This window comes from Bison bison, unplaced genomic scaffold (assembly GCF_000754665.1).
Source record: "Bison bison bison isolate TAMUID 2011002044 unplaced genomic scaffold, Bison_UMD1.0 scf7180017864128, whole genome shotgun sequence".
Taxonomy (NCBI): domain Eukaryota; kingdom Metazoa; phylum Chordata; class Mammalia; order Artiodactyla; family Bovidae; genus Bison; species Bison bison.
In genome coordinates, this window is record NW_011494700.1 from 693,555 (window position 1) to 717,040 (window position 23,486).

General features: G+C 39.6%; 1 protein-coding gene across 17 annotated transcripts in view; it reads right to left on the reverse strand.

Annotated features, from left to right (window-relative positions):
- KLF12 (Kruppel-like factor 12) overlaps positions 1-23,486 on the reverse strand; it is a 528,361-nt gene that overhangs the window by 275,490 nt on the left and 229,385 nt on the right. For 15 of the 17 annotated variants that reach the window (XM_010839655.1, XM_010839659.1, XM_010839654.1 and 12 more), the window contains one exon: positions 14,505-14,594. In XM_010839655.1, the coding sequence (XP_010837957.1) occupies positions 14,505-14,594 (90 nt within the window). Of the gene's footprint in view, positions 1-14,504; positions 14,595-17,550; positions 17,722-23,486 lie in introns of all 17 variants that reach the window. The other 2 variants (XM_010839661.1, XM_010839660.1) reach the window with 1 other exon arrangement.

Sequence of the window (23,486 nt, forward strand, 5' to 3'; positions counted from 1 at the left end):
TTCATGCATTGGAAAAGGAAATGACAACCCCCTCCAGTGTTCTTGCCTGGAGAATCCCAGGGACGGGGGAGCCTGGTGGGCTGCCGTCTCTGGGGTCGCACAGAGTCGGACATGACTGAAGCGACTTAGCAGCAGCATACTTAGTTCTCCTGTACTTCTGTAGAAGAATCACTTTCTAAGACACCTGAAATTTTGAATGGTGGCAACATAATTTTATCTCTGTGGAACATAAGAGTTTGAAATAAAATGCTTTATATAAGTATTCGCTAGAAAAAAGTTAGTTTTGGTTATCAAAACAGAAAGTAATTTTTAAATCATTATTCCTTTAACTATCATGGCCATATATATGTCTGAATAACATTTCAATTGCTTTCCACAGTAATGATTGTTTCTAGTTCTGTATTTTTAAGGAAAGTTAACTACAGACAATGAGATACAGTATTTCTGAGTAAAGTTCAAGAATACAGAACTAAAGACTTATTTTTAAATGCAAATTATGCATAAAGGCAGATATTAATAACACAAAATCAATATGTATTACTTCTATTGTATAAATATAAATTCACAGTACCACTTTTAATTGATAATGGAGTCACATGAAACAAAGTAACTCTAGAGCATCATCAATGTTCAGTTTTTCCAAAATCCATGTGAATAAATGAACATCTATTTTATACATATACAAATTATTTTACATGATAAAATTAAGGAGAAAGTCAAATGAACAACAATCCCAAGAGCAGTTGCTTCTTACATTAATTACTTAATACATAAGGTACTATGTTAAGGATGATATATATAGTTTCATTATCCTAGCTGAATTCTACACCCTTTACTATCCCTGAATTTAAATATATAGGAAAATGTTCCCCATCCTTCTCAGAAACATTCCCGTCAATCAAAAGCACTGCACAGAAATGTGAATATACCCCAAGGACAACAACCCAAAGAGGACAAAGACAAAATTTCCACTTTTATGTATTTACGTTAACGTTGATGTGGAAATCAGAAGTCACCATGGCAAATAAAATTTGGTGGGAGGGAAATGAGAGCAAGGTGAATGGAAAGCAATAATGTCTCTCTATATATTTTATGACTTGATATAATAGGCATTAAGGGTTTTACCATGTAATTGATATTTATTTACCATATTAATAATTATGTGTAGGAAAATCATGTTCCTTTGCAAAATAGTTGCCAGTAGAAGAATCAAGACATTTTCAGCAAGACAAAAGCTTTTAGTGAGTACAAGACTGACTGAGGGAAAAATTTATGATCTTGTACATGAATAGGTTATACACATGGGCCTAAAAGTGAATTCCAGACAGTCAGCTCCCTAAAATGTACCAACTGGCTTTGCACTATTCATAGAAAATGCTTTACTCCAAACAATTTACCTCTTTCTTTCTTCAGCAAATATCACAATGCATTGATTTTCTTTTAATGTTTTTAAAAAGTTTTTTATCTTTTGACTGTGCCATGTGGTATGTGAGATTTCAGCTCCTTGACAAGGAATGCAACCTGCATCCCCTGCACTGGAAGCACAGAGATTCAACTACTGTCCCACCAGGGAAGTCCCTGATGAATCATTTTTAAAGGGGTTCAATACTTTGTATGACGTGAATCTTTATATGACGTGAAAAACTTGAAGTGACCCAGGAGATTTATTCTACTACCCTGTTATAACTGACTTAGCCAAGGGAGGTTTGAGGTTTTAAACCCACAGCTGCATTAATTTCTTTCAAGTTGAAAGTAAAAAATATATAACCTAGGTCAAAAAAAAAATTTAAGAACAGTATATTCTTTATCTTAATTTTAAAGAACAATAAGAATGTCTTGTTTAGTAGACATAGGCTTTAAGACTATATCAATCATCATCTGCATGCCTTTATTGAAAAGACATACTTAGAGTATAACAATGAAATTGCAAAGTTGGAAACAGAATTGGTCATGGAGACTATGAGTCACTTGAACATAACAGCTCATTTATGATTGACAAGAAGTACGTATTTCTTAATTAAGAAAATTTTCTGACAAAATGCCCTTAAGACAAGAAAATGGACTGACCAGCAGATCATAGAGACATATTTTCCCACAAGCCACAGACACGACCATTCAGCAGCATGTGAAACTGATCAAACCTGCCACCAGGTTGAATGTGCCTTGGTAGCAAAGCATAGATTTTCCTCAGTGATGACACTGACATAATTTGTAAAGCAATAAAAAAAAAAAAAAAAAAGGCAATTGCTGACATCCCTATGTTGTTACTTATTTATGAAATTCTGCGTTCTCAAAATACCAGGACTAAGAGACAGAGTTTTCAAGAAGGTGAATATAATACGTGCTGTCAGCTCTGCTCAATATCTTGATTTCTGAAATTGATACACACAGTGAAACAAAATTTTTCCACTGTGATGAGCAGGGAATATTTTTGCACGTTTTACCAATGATAAAATTGTTGAAACCATTATATTAAAACATACATTATGCAGTAAAATATTTTTAATCCTCTCCTCTACTACAACCTCACCAAAGTGAAAGTGAAAGTCACTGAGCCCTCTCTGACTCTTTGCAACCCCATGGACTATACAGTCCATGGAATTCTCCAGGCCAGAATACTGGAATGGGTAGCCTTTTCCTTCTGCAGGGGATCTTCCCAACCCAGAGATCAAACCCAAATCTCCCACATTGCAGGCAGATTCTTTACCAACTGAGGCACCAGGGAAGCCCAAAAATACTGGAGTGGGGAGCACATTCCTTCTCCAGTGGATCTTCCCGACCCAGGAATTGAATGGGGGTTGCCTGCATTGCAGGCAGATTCTTTATCAGCTGAGCTAAGGCTAGAGAGAGATTCCAAGAGTTTATATTTATTTCAGGCTACTGTGTACAATGGTCACAGAACTTCTACTGGTGAATGTACATTTATTGGGGTACTGAATTAAAACTTTTCATAAGATCTGCTAAAATTTTTCTTAAACATTAATATTGTACTAGAAATTATCTGAACTCAGATAATATGAAATATGATTACTAGTTATAAAACTAAGACAGCTTGCAATAGTGAAAAGATTCAGATTCAAAATACATAAACTCCAAGTACATCCCTTTTACTCACTGGTGGTATCTCTGACGCAAGCTATGTCTGCAATTTTATTTACTAATAGGGATAATGCTATATCGACTCAAGGGTTTACTATGGTAAAAAAACAATTTTGGCTGTCAGGCCCTCTAAAAACTGACTTTCTTACCATTATGAAATGTTCTATTTTACCTCTGGTTTCTAAGTCTATTTTATCTAATATAAATATGAGCACCATGTCTGTTTTGTGATTTGGTGTATATATACATGATACATCTTTTCCTATCCTTTTACTTCTTGTTTAAAAGAAGGTCTATTACAAAATTATTAACTCCTAAAAGAAAACATCTCACATGCTAGTAAAATAATGCTCAAAATTCTCCAAGTCAGGTTTCAGCAATATGTGAACCAAAACTTCCAGATGTTCAAGCTGGATTTAGAAAAGGCAGAGGAATCAGAGATCAAATTGGCAATATCCCTGGATCACTGAAAAAGCAAGGAAGTTCCAGAAAAACATCTATTTCTGCTTTATTGATTAGGCCAAAGCCTTTGACTGTGTGGATCAGAATAAACTGTGGAAAATTCTGAAACAGATGGGAATACCAGACCACCTGACCTGCCTCCTGAGAAATCTTTATTTAGGTCAGGAAGCAACAGTTAGAACTGGACATGGAACAACAGACTAGTTCCAAATAGGAAAAGGAGTATGTCAAGGTTGTATATTGTCACCCTGCTTATTTAACTTATATGCAGAGTATATGATGAGAAACGCTGGACTGGATGAAGCACAAACTGGAATCAAGATTGCCGGGAGAAATATCAGTAACTTCAGATATGCAGATGACACAACCCTTATGGCAGAAAGTGAAGAGGAACTAAAGCGCCTCTTGATGAAAGTGAAAGAGGAGAGTGAAAAAGTTGGCTTAAAGCTCAACATTCAGAAAACTAAGATCATGGCATCTGGTCCCATCACTTGATGGCAAACAAATGGGAAACAGTGGAAACAGTGTCAGACTTTATTTTTCTGGGCTCCAAAACCACTGCAGATGGTGACTGCAGCCATGAAATTAAAAGACGTAACCTACTCCTTGGAAGGAAAGTTATGACCAACCTAGACAGCATATTCAAAAGCAAAGACATTACTTTGCCAACAAAGGTCCGTCTAGTCAAGGCTATGGTTTTTCCTGTGGTCATGTATGGATGTGAGAGTTGGACTATAAAGAAAGCTGAGCACCAAAGAATTGATGCTTTTGAACTGTTGTGTTGGAGAAGACTCTTGAGAGTCCCTTGGACTGCAAGGAGATCCAACCAGTCCATCCTAAAGGAGATCAGTCCTAGGTGTTCATTGGAAGGACTGATGTTGAAGCTGAAACTCCAGTACTTTGGCCACCTGATGCGAACAGCTGACTCATTTGAAAAGACCCTAATGCTGGGAAAGATTCAAGGCGAGAGGAGAAGGGGATGACAGAAGATGAGATGGTTGGATGGCATCACTGACTCAATGGACATAAGTTTGGGGGGAGTTGGTGATAGACTGCGGGAGTTGGTGATAGACAGGGAGGCCTGTTGTGCTGCGATCCAAGGGGTTACAAAGAGTCGGATACAACTGAGCAACTGAACTGAACTGAAAAGAAAACACTCTGAAGTATAACAGGTTTTATTTCAAGGCAATGTGATCATGCCTTTTATTTTATTCTTGGTTTTGTATACACAGTTTTCAATGATGAAAATGTTTTCAGATGTAAGAGTTCCATTTCTGATCTGTGATCCACAGGACTGAGATGACTGAACTAATAAAACTGACCCTTGAACAATATATGTCCTCTTATGCACGAATTGTTTCAACAGTAGATACTACACGGTCCACATTGGTTGAGGCTTCCTTTATAGCTCAGTCAGTAAAGAATCTGCCTGCAATGTAGGAGACCCAGGTTCGATTCCTAGGTCTGGAAGATCCTGTGGAGAAGGAAATAGCAACCCACTCCAGTATTTGTGCCTGGAAAATCCCATACACAGAGGAACCTGGCAGGCTACAGTCCAAGGGGTTGTAAGAGTCAGACATGACTTAGTGACTAAACCACCACCAGCTTGGTTAAATCTGTGGATGTGGAACACAAATATGGAGGAACCTTGAAAATGGAGAGCTGAATATAAACTATACTAATATATCCAACTAGCACAGAGGGTTGATACTCCTAACCTTTACATGTTTCTCAATTGGAACCTCACTTTTCATATACAACTTAGTTCTATAGTCAGAAGAAGAGTTTTGTCAAAGCCAACATTTGCTTAAGAAGTAGCCATTGTAAATAAATATAGGACCATTTATTAACACATAGTAACTTTGAAAAACTCACTTTCCATTTGAAGTACCTAAAGCAATTTCTGCTTAATTTCTTCTTTAGCCATTGAGTTTCATAATCCATACTAGCTCTTCCAAGAACTGTTCCACTTGTGGCCATCCTGGATGAATCACAAGTTGAAATCAAAACTTCCAAGTATCAATAACCTCAGATATGCAGATGACACCACCCTTATGGCAGAAAGTAAAGATCTAGAGCCTCTTGATGAAAGTGAAAGAGGAGAGTGAAAAAGCTGGTTTAAAACTCAACATTCAAAAAACTAAGACCATGGCATCGGTCCCACCACTTCACGGCAAATAGATGGAGAAACAAATGAAACAGTGACAGACTTTATTTTCTTGGGCTCCAAAATCACTGCAGATGGTGACTGCAGCCATGAAATTAAAAGATGCTTGCTACTTGGAAGAAAAGCTATGACAAACCTAGACAATATATTAAAAAGCAGAGACATTACTTTGTCGACAAAGGTCCATCTAATCAAAGCTGTGGTTTTTCCAGTAGATATGTATGGATGTGAGAGTTGGAACACAGAGAAAGCTGAGCACTAAAGATTTGATGCTTTTGAACTGTGGTGTTGGAGAAGACTCTTGAGAGTCCCTTGGACAGTGAGGAGATCAAAACAGTCAATCTTAAAGGAAATCAGTCCTGAATAATCATTGGAAGGACTGATGCTGTGCTCTGATACTCTGGCCACCTGATGTGAAGAATTGACTCATTGGAAAAGACCCTGATGCTGGGAAAGATTGAAGGCAGAAGAAGGAGACAATAGAGGATGAGATGGTTGGATGGCATCACTGACTCGATGGACATGAGTTTGTACAAGCTCCAGGAGTTGGTGATGGACAGGGAAGCCTGGTGTGCTGCAGCCCACAGGGTTGCAATAGTTGGACACGAATAAGCACCTGAATTGAACTGAACTGCCATCCTGGTTCTTTCCTTGCCATCCCCTCCACACAGGCAGATCACTACTTAGCCAAACCCTTAAGGGGACCAGTTTAAAGATCCCCAGAGCCCTCTCTCTGTACAGCTACTTCCTTTCTGTTATTGTTCGCTTTAAAATTAGCTGCCTTGACTTCTCCAAATTCCAAACCCTGCCTGCTTACCTCAGTGTGACTATTGGGTCCTCCCTGTTTGCCTCCAAGAGTCAAATCACATCCTTTGTCCTCCCACTGCAAAGGTTACAGACTGTAACTTCCTGTTGTCCACTAGGTAAGAAAGCATTTCCTATGTTTTGCATGGTTTTCTAATGTTTACAGTAAGAGACTGATACCCACAGCAGTTAATCCTTCACAGTCAAGAAAAAAAGTCCTCCAAGGGCTAAATGAGGTATTTTTGTGAGACACTTAGAGACTATGCGTCAGTTTGTACATATTAGTACAAGAAAACACACCCAGATATAGAGAAATACACAACTTATGCTCCAGATTTTTTTTTCCTTACTCTCCCACAATGACTAGTACATGAAGGAGAACATCATCATTCAGAAGCTGAAATATTTCGGAAAGGTTAATTTTCCCCCAATCAAAATTCCCAAAAGATTCAGAGCATGAGTTTGCTTTAAAAATGTGTTCCTTTTTACAAAGCACTGACCCTATGCGGATGCAAATAACGCTTGAAAAGAACAGCACTTCACATTCTCCTCCACTAATGAGACTGCAGTTAGAACCAGTCATCTGTGGATACAGAGAACCATCGCGGCACAGAGGGTCAGGGTGTCTGGATGGCGGGCGAAAAGGAACGAAGCTGAAGGAAAAAGTACATTGCTAATGGGAAAGAGGAGGGCAGAATTATCAACTGCATAGCGCTGCCCAGGGCAGGCCCCAAGGGAAGGGATTAGGCTGCCAGCTATATTTCCCTTGGGTGCTATCTGTAATTACCATCACAGCTCATTGATTTTCAATTCTTTCTATTAATACATTTATTGGCCATTCTGACATTATTAAAAATCAGTCCAACTCTGCTTCTATAGTGGAAGACAGCTCTTCCCTAAAATGTGAGTTTTGTAAGTATAGATATTTTTTTCCTGCTTTTTAAAAAAAAACAGTCTTCTCATATTAGCAATAGCACAGCTTCTGCCTATGTTTTCCTTTGAAGCCAGGTAGTGACATGCAAAGATTTGACTAGAGATCAAAAGATCTCAAGTAGTGGGTCATCAGAGAATATTAAATGATAAGCAAATTCATATGTCTAAGATAATTCTACCAATTTACTATGCTGGCGCCTGTTCCCACAGTAGGGGAGGTAATAATGAGGTGCTGTTGAAGGGTAATACAAGTGGCATTTTTATAATGCTTCCTCGTCTCTTCTGATGAAGTCATTAAAGTAACACTGTCTTACTAAGCCTTGACACACAAATGTATATTAAATCTTTTATGTTAAATTAAACATCATGGTTTACTGAGGAAAAAGAAGCTAGATGTGATGTTGAGTGTGTGTTCTTTTCCTCTAAAGCCAATGAATTCTAATTTAACTGCCAATCTCTAATCTAGGTTCAACTACAGTGAGGGTCCCTTGGACTGCAGGGAGATCACACCAGTCAATCCTAAAGGAAATCAACCCTGAATATTCATTGGAAGGACTGATGCTGAAGCTTTGGTCACGTTATGCAAAGAGCCGATTCCTCAGAAAAGACCCTGATGCTGGGAACGACTGAGGGCAAGAGGAGAGAGGGGAGACAAGAGGATGAGATGGCTGGATGGCATCTTTGATGACATCAACGGACACGAGTTTGAGCAAACTCCGGGACATACTGAAGGACAGGGAAGCTGGCACGCTGCAGTCCGTGGGATCACAAAGAGTTGGACACGACTTAGCAACTAAACAGCAACAACAACACTTGCACCTGTTTTCATTTATTAAACCTAAGGACTGGGGGCTTTTCCAGAAAGGCACCTGTCTCCAAATCCTCTCAATTCTAAAGTATGACACTGGTTCCCACTTACAACGAACAGCATCTGCATTGATCACTCTTGGCTGAGCCCTGCCAATCAACTCCTTGTGCTGGGAGGATGAAGACTAACAGGAGACATGAAGCATGAGCTCTGCTCTGAAGGAAGCGGCAACTCAGTCACCTTAATGGCACCAGTCGGTCCTCTGTGACACAGAACTTCCTTCAACACCTTGTTATGGATGTCCTGAAGAAGGGTTTACAAAAGCTACTCCAGAGAAAAGACCATCGTTCTCTTTTGTCTTAACTCTAAACTTAGGGCACTCAGGGATCTCTGGTCCAACCAGGGCTGATGTTCTCTGGTAGGAAACCATGGAGGATACAATGGAATGTATCTCTCCTCTGCTGCCATACCTGTCCCCTTCCTGGCTCCCGGTCTGTGGTACGTATAAAATAGATATGAAAGCCTACTGTTAGCACAGGGAACTCCGTGCTCTGCAGTGACCTAAATGGGAAGGAAATCCAAAACAGAGGGGGTATATATGTGTACGTATAGCTGAATCACTTTGCTGTATAGTAGAAATGAACACAGCACTGTAAAGCAAATATACTCTTTTTTTTTTTTTTAATGGGCAGAACATTCAATCTCCTCCTCTCTCTCAGCCACACTCTTACCACTACCCTCTGCCTACCAGCCCCCTGGTCAGAACTGCACCTGCCTGGAAAAGAGGAGAGAGAGGAGGAGAAATCAAGGGCTCCAACATGCTTGTGACTGGAACAGGGACTCTGCTCCACCCCCGTGGAAGACTCTTCAGGTCTTAGAACAAGAAGAATGAAGGTGTCTGAATGAGAAGTGATTCCTGCCTGTCCCCCTCTGACACCTATGCACCTACTATGTATCTATCATATTTTCATTGAGAGCTTTTTAAAAAATTATACTTTAAAGAATTTCAAACCTATATACAATCAGAAGAAGAGTTAAACAATCCCCCTGGTACCCACTGCCCAGCTTCACTAATGATGAAATCATGACCACTCTTATTACATCTCTGTCTCCACTCATCCACTCTCCCATTTTTGTTTTGCAGCAATTCCCAGCTGTTGAATCATTTCATCTGTAAAAACTTCAACAACTATCTTTAAAGTATGAGAACCCAAGAGTTCCTTTTTTAAAAATTATGGTCAAATACCATTATCACACCAAATGGTGATATCATTTTTATCTTAAAATAATAATTGATTTCTGCATTCATTCTGTATTTCTACAAGATAAAATCTGATAAGAATTTGAAACATTTTTCCAAACATGCTTGAATAGAAATTAAAATAAAAAAGAATGCTTCTGATTTGAGATTTACCTTAAATCCTCTCTAAGGATTATAAACTAAGGCAGATGTTGAACTCTCTACTCAATAACGATGAGAACTGCAGAAATGGAAAGTGAAGCAATGGGGCCCTTTCTAATTCTGTTTTTACACAAAAGGAGAACATTCCGTGAGCAGCCACCGCATGTGGGCAGGCTCCTTCCTGTGAGGCTAGACGGTCTGCTTCACTTCCCAGGTGAGGGGGACTGGGTGGACAGAGACGGGAGACCAAAAGGGCCCACAGAGCAGGTCCCTGGCTACGGAAGCATCTGAACTCAGGCCTATCTCACCGTAAAGTCAGCACATTTCTGTTTTCATATACAGGCATTTTCATCTCAGTATCACTTTTAGACTCACAATTGAAAATGCTTTCTCTCATTCCTGCCTGAAATGCAGGAGACCAGGGTTCGATCCCTGGGTAAGGAAAATCCTCTGGAGAAGGAAATGGCAACCCACACCAGTATTCTTGCCCGGAGAATCCCATGGACAGAGGAGCCTGTCGGACTACAGTCCATGGGGTTGCAAAGAATTGGATACCACTGAGCAACTAAGTTTCACTTTCTTTCACTCCATGCCTGTTACCAAAATTAAAGACAGTCCGGCTGAATTTGGAAGGCCTCATCTCAACACCCCCACTGCACAGATGAAGACACAGAGGCCTGGAGGTAGGCAGTTCCTTGCCAATGCCATTCCAGCTGGGGAGCTGCAGGGCCACGAATAAAATCACGTTTTATGTCTTTGAGGTGGTGCCCGTTCTCTGTACACAGGCTTATCTCTGGGTGTAATAGTTCCAGAATTCCTCTTTCTGCTTTAGTCCTGGGCTCAGTAACATGTTAGAATATTCAAAGGCTGACAGCATTTGGGAAGCTCTTGTCCCAGAAGAACACAAGCACCAAAGGTCACAGACAAAGTCACCCTACATTCCACGTTGGGCCCCTGGAGTGTATCACAGGAGCACGTGACCTTGCCATGGACCACACAGCAGCATGCGCTGTACTACCGATGAGCCTGGAGAAAACTGAAGTCCCATTTCAGGAGACTGGAATAATGAGCAACCTCAATACAACTAACCACTGTCCTGGTGGCTCAGATGGCAAAGAATCTGTCTGCAATGGAGGAGACCCGGGTTCAACCCCTGGGTCGGGAAGATCTGCTGGAGAAGGGCCTGGCTACCCACTCCAGTATTCTTGCCTGGAGAATCCCCATGGACAGAGGAGCCTGGCGGGCTAAAGACCAGAGGGTCACGAAGAGTCAGACAGACTGAGCAACTACTACTTTCACTATCAAGAGGGTTCCAAACAGAAGGGGACACGCAGAAGTGGTTTCAATGAGCCGCCCTTATCTATCTGGTTAACATGGCTGCAAGACGGAGACTGTCACCAATGGCAATCTCTTATTTTCAGTGCTTATCTTTATGCTCACAACAACCTTACGAGGTAGACGGAGCAGGTTCATAACTAGCTGTTGACTGATTTCATATTTTGCATATGCCAGTTAAAATGCCTGGACGAGCTGCATAGAACATGTATTTACCAAGTACCAGGAACTACAAGAAAAAGGCAGAAAATAGTTCTTGCTCTTTAAGGGCTTACAATCTAATTGAAGAGATGGGACCACATACACGCATCATTAAACTATTAAGGAGATGAGGCAAGGCAGCCAGAACTTTTCCCAGAGTAAACTGAGTGGCCAACCGTGGCCTGTTCCACAATCTTTCTTTAAGCTCTAAAATGAGCTCATCCGGCCCTGAATTCCTTGAAGGGGTGGGGGCACATACAGAGACCAACTGACAGCTGGAGACCTAAGGGACTATTTATAGCAAGAAAGAGAGAAGGAACAGATGCCTCCATAGTGCCCTGAGACAGGAGGTCCATGTACAGTAGCAGATCTTACCATGCTGCCTACAATCTGAAAGGCAGGTTCACTTTCCTTGTCCTAAACACTGATGGAAAAGTCTTAAAACTAGGTTTCCTGAGTGATTACAGAAACCCACCAACACACCAGCTTCAGCCTTTCCATTCACTGCTGTGATGCATAGGCACATTTCTATAATTTTGTTCACTGTAACATCTCATTTTCAAAAGCCCATAATCATATACATGATGATTTTAATTTCACTAATATATTTACATTTTCTTACGAAGAATCAAACTTCAACCAGACTTTAATACTCAATAAGGAAAGAGTTCTGTAACATGGAAATCATGTTTAGAATCTAGCACTCCTTATCTTAAAATAGTTCTGAGATTCTGAAATTCCACATTATTATCACCCATCCTATCATCCTCAATGAGATACTTCAGTAAAGGAACCAAAATTAAAGTTCACTAAAATTGCTGATTTGATCTCTTTAAAGAAGAGCTGACTTGCTGCTGCTATTGCTAAGTCACTTCAGTGGTGTCCGACTCTGTGTGACCCCAGAAATGGCAGCCCACCAGGCTCCCCCTTCCCTGGGATTCTCCAGGCAAGAACACTGGAGTGGGTTGCCATTTAAAAGTATTATAAATAACTAAATACAGTTATTTATATTTAGTTATTATAAATAACTAAATTTTTAGATTATATTCTAAAAATAATCAATCATAATACAATTCATTAAAACAGCATGGTGTGCTTCTCTTAAAGTTTTACTGTCAAAGAGAATGCAGTTATATCTGCCATGTATTTAAGAAAAGTAAATACACTGCTAAGAAAAAGAATAAATTCAGCTTCTATTCCCCTCCAACATAAAAAATCTAAATTAGGGCTAAAATATCAACATCAGTTCCATTCACAAGGAGGAAAATTGATTTTAATGAATTAAGTAAAACCTAGAACTTACAACTTTTCCTGTCCCTATTTGAGAACCAAAAAATACTTTCTATAAATAATGTGACACGAGTTGCTTATGCATGCTGTAAAACCCCTGGGAATACTGGCTTTTGTTTTTTATGTACCTAAATCTTTCATGCAAGCCTTACTTTAAAATTGAAAAATGATAGTCAAGGAGACACAAGTACCCAGATGTTCTTCGGATTCCCAGGACCGTGACAACAGTGCATTGTCCTGGCTTTGACCAGTAGCCCTGGTAATATTCTAACTGGTTTTCTGTATATACAGCATATGTTGGGGTTTTCTGCCTTCCTTCAACATGTACGACTGGAGCAGATTTGCTGCTATTCAAGTTGAGGAACATATTGTGAAATAAAACCAACATTGTGAAATATACTCTTTTCACTTTTCCATCAGGCTGTCTTCTCCAAATGAGATGTTATGGTTTGTATGTTTTGTTAAACGTAGGGCGTGTGGAAATATATTTTATTAAACTGATGCTAATGCATTTAGATTAAGAAAACAGAACTGGGAAAAGATCAAACACATTCTAACGTGGTTAAGCTAAAACAATAAAGGTAAAAAACTGTTCGGAGGATTTAATTTGCTGAGTGTCAGGCTAGAAAATCCAGGTGAACACAGGACTTTTCCTGAAGGTTTAAAATTAGAAAACAATTATTAATAACTGACATATAGTCTTTTCTTTCGCCATGGCCTTCTGCTTGAATCTCTGGGCATCAGTCATTACATCACATAGAGAACTGTGGGGTTGTATTTCTGGTTGATATACTCCACAATGCTCATTTCAGAGCTCCCCAGTCTACACTGAACATAAAGATGAAATGAAATCCTCTACATGATGGGAGTCTGTTTCAGACACTGGCTTATACAGAAGAGAAATATGTTATGAAATGCCACACAGCCTGGCACACAGTGGTCAAGAATGGGGCGTTACTGGAGGACCCTCAAACACAACCATCAAGATCCTTGCCCTTGACTGTCCTCATTATGAAATCCTTTTGCTACATCAATATCCTAACCTTCTGAACGGGGTCCCAGAAGAACTCATGCACACTGATTTTTTTTAACTGTGAGATATTACTCACACTTAAAATATCTTTTGATTGTTCAATTCTAAAACGTACCTAAGCTTTTGCTTTGATCTTGATTTGAATAAAGGATACATAAATAAGATTAAGATTAAATATTTAACTGATGTCCTTTATTTTTTGGTCATAAGTACTTGCTCTGTAATGCTGGCTTAATAAGATAGGTAGATGGTGCTTTCTCCCTTAAAAACATAAAAGGTGGTCAGCCACACATTGTCCTGAGGATGGTTTTTACAAGCGAATCTATTAATATAAATGTTAACAATTATAAAATCACCCACATCCTTATTAAAAAAAAAAAAAAGCTAGCTCTGCTCTTAAAGAGTCTTCATATACTCAGTAGCCATAAACTGTCATTTGGCTATGTTATTGTTCAACAAGCTTTCTTTTGCTTTTATGTGCTTTTCAAACTCACTGACCTAAATTTCATCAACTCTAAGAAAGGGTAAACACAAATGTCAAAAGAGAAGTCCATCGAACAAACGGTAAACCTTCCCCTACTTGTACTCTGCAATTTCCCAACTTGGTCAGAACCCATCTATATTGACATTGAGGTTATAGTCTCATCTTTTTTTTTTTTTTTTTTTTTTAACATTTCCCCTGTGCTCTGGATTGTTACAGCTTTCCAAAACATGAATCCATTTAAATAAAGCCATATGGTCACTATGTCTTCCTAAATTTAGGAAGCTATCTTTCCTAAGTTAGTAATGTTTTGAGGTTGCAAATGGGTAAGAATCACCCACCATCTCAGAGGATTGTTACTCAAGAGACAAAAGCTGAAGCAAGTGAAAAATCAGAAGTGTTCTGCAAATCTCAGAACACTCTGGACATGAATGCCTGCCAGGGTCTGAGAGAAAAGGGGGTGGGGCGTCGTCGGAAACTTTCACTTACCCCTTGCTCAGATTCCAAAAGCTCTGTTTTGACTCTGACTGCCGGCATCCCATCAAGCATTAACATTCTGTTCTCGAAGGTGTTGATATTCTGAGAATAAAAAAAGGGAGACAGGGAAATTCAGCTATAAAGCCTTCAACGGAAGACATCTGGTAGAATCTGCCATCATTGTAGCACATTTAGTACTGCTAACCTAATTTTTTAACAATATAGTATAATTAAATGAGAATACCCGCACCACCAATTATCCCCCCATTCTGAACTTTCATTAGAAATAATGACCAAGAACTTGAATTAATCAGTCTGATTCTCTGACCTCTGGGTTGCAGGTCAGATGATAATAAACTGGAGTAAGGAAACCTTACATTAATTTATATGGGGCTGGAATAATTCATCAAGCTTTTGCAAATAGTGGAAGGAAATGCAAGGCAAGTTTCTTTATTCCTTTAGCTTTGGAGGTTGTACTGCATACAGAAATCCATAAAGAAGAAAACAGATCACAATAATTTATATACTCTCATATTCCTGTCAAAGTCTAAATAATTTTAAAAGCAAGAAACTATAATACTAGACAGTTAATTCTGGTATTGTGGCATATCTGACTCAATGAAAATTTCTACTTATCAACCTCAAACACCTTCTTCGAAAACAACTAATGTAAGTCTTGGATTAAGAATGAATTCTTAAGCTGAAATCATAATCAAAGAATAAACAACAATTTGTTTTTTATTCTGGTATATGTTTGGCTCCATTTGCCACCTCTTGAAAGGAAAACTTTACTTCTATGTGGTTCAACAGAATTTCCAACAACATTTATAAAAAGATTAAATCAAGGTTATCTTTGACTAATTTCCACGCCTTTGGGGATTTTCTGAAGTCAATAACCTAGGAAGGGAGTCATAAAGCCACACATCAGTGTTTGCTTCAGGCCAAAATCAGGCTCAGGTTTTAAAATATGTTGAGAATGCCAACTTTACTCTCAAATACTGACTAAATCCAGAAATTAAAATCACTAAGTTTGACTGAATTTTTAGGATAGCTTCTTTGCTCGGTTATAGAATGTAATCATGACACTTAAGTGGTCTTACTAAAAGAAAAAAGACATTTTCTAAATGTTTGCCTACATGGTGACAAAGGTTAAAATCACTTCTAAACCATCAAGTTTTCCCCATTCATAGAGTTGCTTTTCTCCCCAGCAGACAGTTGAATAAAAACTCCCACTTCAACACATCATAAATTAAATGCTTTTATTACCAAATAATACCAACAGAGTGCAGCATGGTGAAGCTCTAATTATTTCTCCCATTTCTTGACTCTCTTTTTTGTTTAACAAAAATACTCTAAGAAATAAAATGTATGGGGCCACTCATGACAAATATTTGCTCAGAGAAACCAACAGCAAGAAAAAGCAAATTTACACTAAAGCTAACTAATGAGCATTCAGAAATTCCATGCTACCTAGTTTGTTAGGGAATAAAAAGAAAATTACTGTCATGTTCCTCTCTTAGAAAAGTACAATATTATTAACACTGATAGGATACTTTTTTTAATGTTTGCTTTTGATTTGTCCGTATCTTGGAGGGATTTTCACACCCTCATGGCTTAGAATAGGAGGAAATCTGGTGTTAACTGGTGAGCTCAGTGCATTTGTTCCAAGCTTAAAATCCTTTCAGGGAGACTGATGGATTGCTTACACATCAGGCATGGATCTCAAATCCCAATGGGGCACTTGCTTCCATGGTTGGAAGCGGCCAGCTGGGCTTGCCCCATCTCAGCCTCAGGGAAGCCTAGGAAGGAGGTACCCAACCCTCAAGTGCCCAGTCCTTCACAGCAGCCAGGAATTCGCCCTAACAAAGCCTCTGGGAGGCTGTTTGGTTGGTAGACAATGAAGGATGAGTTGATATAGTTTCCTACCCTGGAGGAGGTCTTGCCCAGGTGGAAAGAGAAGAAGATGCCTTGCAAAGAAAGGGGAAAGACAAAGAACGATTCTGGAAAGGCAGGTTTAATGAACTGTTAGAAACTGATTAGAGACTAATGTCCCTTTTAGTGCTTTATACCAATTTACAGCTGATATACTTCAGCTGTTTTCCTGGCTGGCTGTGATCAACTCATTCTTTTTTTTTTTTTTTAAAGGCAAGCTAACCAGAGCCTTTGAAGTTAAAAACAGATAAATCATAAAAAGCGGACTGGGTTCATATTCCATTGAATACATTTAAATATCACTGCATCTGCAATATCATTTGTGTTGCTGTTGTTGTACTCAAATAATTCTAGATGTGTTAAAGACACGATTACATGTCAGTTTCATGTAAAAGTCAACAAAAATCCAATATGTTTTCCAAAAAAAATTTCTTTTTAAATAAAGTTTGCCCTGCAAATATTTCTCTTCCCCTGGTTTTTCTAGGATCAGCCAAAGCACAGCCATAATAAACATCATAAATAACACTGTTCACAGCTAAGGAACCAATCTTTAAGAAACTCTTGCAACTAGTACAGATTCAATGCGTACATATGCCTGAAAGTTATACTATACACACGTGAGGGATATTAATCTCTGCATTCATGATTCTAACCTTGTTTAGCATAAAGAGAAACACACATATTTGGTGTATCACACCATATTCCAGACCATCCAACAAGGTGTATGGTTTTTATAAAGCACGTGATAATTTTACAGTATTAAAGAGTATAGTCCTTGGAACAAAACACAGTAGATTTCCCTCTCTAAACTAAAATCAGATACATACAGTCTCAACTGACTGCAGACTTTAAATATGTAACAAACTGTAATAATTTGAAATTGCTGTCAAACATATCTTGCCATGATCTTGATCAAAATGCATTTACAGGAGAATCCAATTGCCTGATTGAGGAAAATAAAATTAGTCAATTTTAGTAACATGGTACTCTTTACGTTGTGACAAACTTTGTGACATTGTACAACCCTATATAATGAATGTGCATGTGTTTATATTCATGCACGCATCGATATACCTATGCTACTTACTTCATATGAGTAAACTGTATCAATTAAAGCCAAATTTACCATCAGATTAGCTGGCTGTTGATCAGTTACATGTGCACTGGATCAGAATGGTACTCTGGACATTCGTACTTGCCAAATAAGATATGGGGCTTAGCAGTCCAGCTGATACTAGTTCTCCCAGTCAAAGGCGGTATAAAACAACTGTGCTCAATCCTGGCATCTCATAGTATTCTGAATGGAACATGAAGGAAGGAAAAAAAAAATGATGCTCACTGATAATCTCCCATGAAAAACAGAGAACAAGGATGACTTTCCAAGTCAATACTACAAACTGGAGTGGTAGATTGGAATCCTCCAAATCGCAGAACGCAGATCTCCTCCTCTCCCTCCTCCAGAATATGGGTTATCCAGTTTGCACAATTTAAGTAATAAAGAACAAGCTAGTCAACATTCAATAAATCTAATTTTTAAGCCAAGTTTCCCTTCATAAGCCAAAAATATCTACTGAGATTTGTTGTGATTTCTCAAGATGCAGGACATATTCATTTAAACATCATGAATCTCCAGTGTCTGGCTAGAGGTACTGAGAAATATGAATTGCCCCGACCCATGCCCAAGTTATATTCAACAGTGATCAAAGGGACATAGTAGCAATTCAGGATGCATGCACCAAATGGGTTGAGGTACGTTCAGAAAAGATTCTGAGGAGTTTATAATGCAAACATGCGTGCGTGTGTGCTAAGTCACTTCAGTTGTGTACGACTCTTTGAGATCCTAGATTGTAGCCGGCCAAGCTTTTCTGTCCATGAGATTCTCCAGGTAAGAACACTGGAGTGGGCTGCCATGCTCTCCTCCAGCAGATCTTTGCAACTAAGGGATGGAATCCGTGACTCAGGTCTCCTGCATTGGCAGGCAGGTTCTCTACCACTAGCGCCACCTTGGAAGCCCTACTGCAAATATACCAACTGGTGAAAAGCATCACCCTTTGACTACTTTTCTGGGCTTCCCAGGTGGCTCAGAGAGTAAAGAATCTGCCTGCAATGCAAGAAACCTGGGTTCAATCCCTGGGTTGAAAAGATCCCCTAGAGAAGGGAAGAGCTACCCACTCCAGTATTCTAGCCTGGAGAATTCCATGGAGAAAGGAGCCTTGGGGGTACAAGTCCATGGGGTTGCAAAGAGCCAGACATGACTGAGTGACTTTCACTTTCTATAAATAGGAAAAGCAAAAGTATCAGATTATAAGGAAATTAGGATTTGCTAAAAAACCACTTCATAGAAAAGTCAATCACCACCCTTTTTGATTCAATTCTAACATAACAACAAAATCAACAATGGTAACAACTTTTTTCAAGCCTTTATGCCATTCAACCAATAGGTCATTTCTTCAGAGAAGACATTAACTGTTTTATCCAACTCCCAAATTTTGGCTGAAATGCAAGAGAATGAGTGAATTTTGCTCTTTGTAAGGATCAACACATCTCAGAGATTAGAATAGTGTCTAGTCAAGGCTTCCATTATCTGCTGTTATGCAACAACAGGTAGTATAAAACAACTATCATTTTACTATTATTAATATCTTGGTAACACACACAATGGGCTTTCCTGGTGGCTCAGCCATTAAGAATCTGCCTGCTGAGACTCAGGGACACAGGTTCAATCCCTGGGTTGGGAAGATCCCCTGGAGGAGGCCATGGCAGCCCAATCCAGAAATCTTGCCTGGAGAATCCCATGGACAGAAGAGCCTGGTGGGCTGCAGTCCATGGGGTCACAAAGAGACACAACTAAGCAACTAAACAACAACAAACAAACAAATAATAACACCTACTATTTGTATATCTACTGTGGATTAGACGCTGTGCTAAGAGATTTGTACTCATTTAGTCCTTATATAGCCTCTGCCTACAATGTGGGAGACCTGGGTTTGATCCCTGGGTCAGGAAGATCCTCTGGAAAAGACAATGGCAACCCACTCCAGTACTCTTGCCTGGAAAACCCCATGGACGGAGGAGCCTGGCAAGCTATAGTCCGTGGTCGCAAAGAGTCGGCCAGGACTGAGCGACTTCACTTTCACTTTCAGTCCTTTACAGTAAATCAAGCAGTAAAGACTCTGTTATCAGAAGATGAGGCATTTGAGACACAATGAGGTTAAACTGTCCAAGGTCACGCAACTAGGAATTGGTGCAGCTTGATTCCAAACCAAATGAGCCTGAGTCCTAGCTAAGCTCCCATCCACTACACTCCTCTCTCCCTCTCCTTCTTATTCCGTCTTTCTCTGTGCGCATATGCTCACAGGCAACCCTCATCAACATGGGAAAAGACACGAGCACCTTACTGAAGGCCCCAAGAGAGGAACTCTTGAATGTCCATCAATGGTTCCTCTCAGGGCTGAGCTGATTCAGTCACTGAACAAATGGGACGTGCAACCTCCAATCACCAGCGAAGTATCAACATTTTGGGGAATAACAATAAGAATTCAAATAAACCACTGGTATCAAAGCTATTTCACATTTTCTTCTTTAAATCAATCTTTCAACATATTTACTTGGCTTATTACAATTATACATTCCTATCCTAGAAACATCTCATAATTAATTCAGTCAGTCCCATCCTGAATGTAACATCCAGAAAAATCTATGGTAATCTCATCTGCTACCTGTTTTGAAAATAGTCCTATCCTCGATGGATCATTCAATGTTTTCACAATAGTTTCATGTACTTAAGATGATATAGGAACTCCATCTTCTACCTTTCACATTCCAGAGACATACATTTGGGCCTCACATATAATTTATAATCACTTAAGTATAAAAGCTTATCTTTCTAAGCTCACATAGCCTCAACACTGGTAAATCAATTTTGTAGTGGGCATATACATAATCAGAGTACCTCCAATGGTACAAAATAAACACTAGTTCAAACGTAGACTGCCACTCTGACCCAGACTTTCAGGTTTCATGGCTTTGCAGCATGGCAGAGTGGATGTCACATTAATGACCATATTTAACTGGGACCACTAGAAGTCAAACTACAGACACGCTGGGACTCACAGCTTAAATCCCCTTCAGTGGTTTCAATGATCCATATAGACATTCTTCTGAAATATCTGTCTTCAGTCAAAAACAAAACCCTTCCATAATCCCCTCACACTGAAACATGGAATTGTGTCTTTCTTAAGAACTGGTAAAACCACACATGCAATGCAGTAACTTGTATTTTCCTGATAGCAAGAATCCGTGTTTTCTATGTTGGGAAAGGGTCGGGAAGATCCCCAGGAGGAGGGGATGGAAACCCCTTCAGTATTATTGCCTGGAGAATCCCATGGGCAGAGGAGCCTGGCTATAGTCCACAGGGTCGCAAAGAGCTGGGCGCAGATGAAGCGACTTAGTACACAGCACAAAGTGCTAAATTATTAAAATAATAGTTTACACTAAAATTTTTAGAAACGTCATCTGAGCACTTAAACTTCCACCCCAGCATTAATACAAACTGTAATAAAACTTATTTTGTCATTCATGTTCTGAATTATTTGGTCATGAGTTGATGAAATCTCTCCTTAAACATGCAGGGAGGGTCTCTGCTGCTGCTAAGTCGCTTCAGTCGTGCCCGACTCTGTGTGACCCCACAGACGGCAGCCCACCAGGCTCCCCCATCCCTGGGATTCTGCAAGCATGAACACTTCTACAGCCAAGTTATTTCATCCTATCCAAGCCATGTCTGTGAACCATGAGGCATTACAAAAGATAACAAGGCAAAGTCAGGGACTCAAGGATAGAAACAATGTTAACACTAGGAGAACTAGTGCAACACAACCAGGATAGACTCCAGGGTCTCATAATTTCAAACAATAATTATGTAACAACTACAATACTTAAAACACATACATAAACAACTATAACAACAAGAAAAAGTATCATTTACTGAGCATTCATGTACCAAGTGTTATTTCAGGGGCTTTATATTTGTTATATCATTCATTCATTCAAAAAACACTGAGTACTAGGCACTGTCAAGGTATTTAGGAAACATCAGTGAACAAAAGAGGAAGTTTTATAGAGCTCCATTCTAGTCATTTAGTATCCCAGCAATTTTTTTTTTTTTACACTATGTGCATATTAGATAAGAAAATTCAGGTTCAGAGAGATTAAGCAATCTGTCCAAGGTTACTAGTCTATATCTGAGACTCATATCAATTTCCTATTGTTAGCCTGGATAGACATTCTTCACTACTGGGTACTTTGACATTGGCTTCAAAGCTGCATGAGCCCAGCAGTATCTCAGCCACTCTGGCTAATGACCTTCGGGCTGTTAGATCAAAAGGCTGAGAACCAGGACTACAGTGGGAGGAGCAAGGCAAAGGTGGGCTGATCATGGACACACTGAAGGGAGATGATGTTAAGGTCATTCTCAAGTCCTTACGTGTGTGTGTGTGTGTGTTCAGTCACTCAGCGTGTCTCAAGATTTACCTTGTTCTAGAAGAAGCACCTCAAACCATTCATCAATGTGCCTCTAAAAAGCTACCCAACCCTGTTTTCCACCATTCTGCTCAGGTTACACCTCAACCAAGTCAAATATGCTGGTCCTCCAAGCCTCTGTATATTCTATTCCATCTTTGTGCTCCATCACTAGCGGACAAATTCTTTATCTGCTATTACACCAGAATGTAAATTCCAGGATGACCATGACTTTGTCTTTTTGTTCATAAGAGTATGCCTATCCCCAGGTTTATATGTGTGTCTAACAGGTAGCTCGATGGTAAAAACCTGGTTGCCAATGCAGGAGATATAAGAGACGTGGGGTTCAATCCCTGCGTAAGGAAGATCCTCTGGAGTAAGAAATGGCAACCAACTCCAGTGTTCCCTCCTGGGAAATTTCATGGACAGAGGAGGCTGGTGGCCTAGAGTCCATCGGGCAGCAAAGAGTCGGACACGGCTGAGTGACTGAGCACACACACATTCAATACATAGTATGTGCTCAGTAAATAAATGTTTGTTGAAAAGAATAAATGTAAATAAATCTAAAATCATTTCATGCCCAGAGTTCATCTGACCCAGGTGATAACTGGTTATTGAGAAACAGATGGGAAGAGGTACATGTGTGCTCAGTCATGCCCGACTCTTTGCAACCCCATGGGCTGCAGCCTGCCAGGCTCCTCTGTCCATGGAATTTTCCAGGCAAGAATACTGGAGTGGGTTGCCATTTCTTTCTCCAGATGGGAAGAAGAGCATAAGCAACGAAGGGCAATGAAATTCTCATATTTGTGAAGAATAGTAAAGGATATTATGTGGCTGAACATCGTGTGGTTCACTGGAAAAGAAACGAGAGATAAGAGCAGATAAGTAACGTGGTGTTAACTGGCAAATGGTCTTAGATGGTATGATAATTCATTGAAAAGTGTTTTTTAGTGACTGCAATATGCAAGTTGAAAGAGGCCCAAGTGAATGAGAGAGAAAGACTCACGGGCTTGAGAAAACTGAAGGTAAGTGAGGAAGAAATGTGTTTGGGCAACACACAACAGGTGGTGGGGCATCATGAAACAAAAGCATAATATGTTTAACGTTTGTGTTTGGAAAGCTAGCACTGGACTTGCTTTGGAAGATGGCTTATATACATATAGAATTTGATGCAAACGAAGTAGCCACAGGCTACTGCAATAACTCAGGGGAGAGCTGGTGAGGTCTTGACCCAAGGCAGTGGCAGGGGGAATAAGGAGGAAGGTTCTTTGAGAGAGAGAGTTTACAGGAAGAAGGAACAGCTTTGATGACTGACAAGGAAGAGGCAGTATGGGGTGAGAATCAGCAGAAATGTTAAGAATGGCACTGGTTTTCTACATTGTACATGAAGCCTGAGGCAGGATGTCCAGTTGGAAAAGCCAAACATGGCATAGAGTCCTCCAACATCCCATAAAGGACCTACTACACTCTGGGATACATGAATATTTGGGTATACTGTTTAATACATTTTTGCTTACTCAGGGATCTGTTATGCATTGAAGAAAA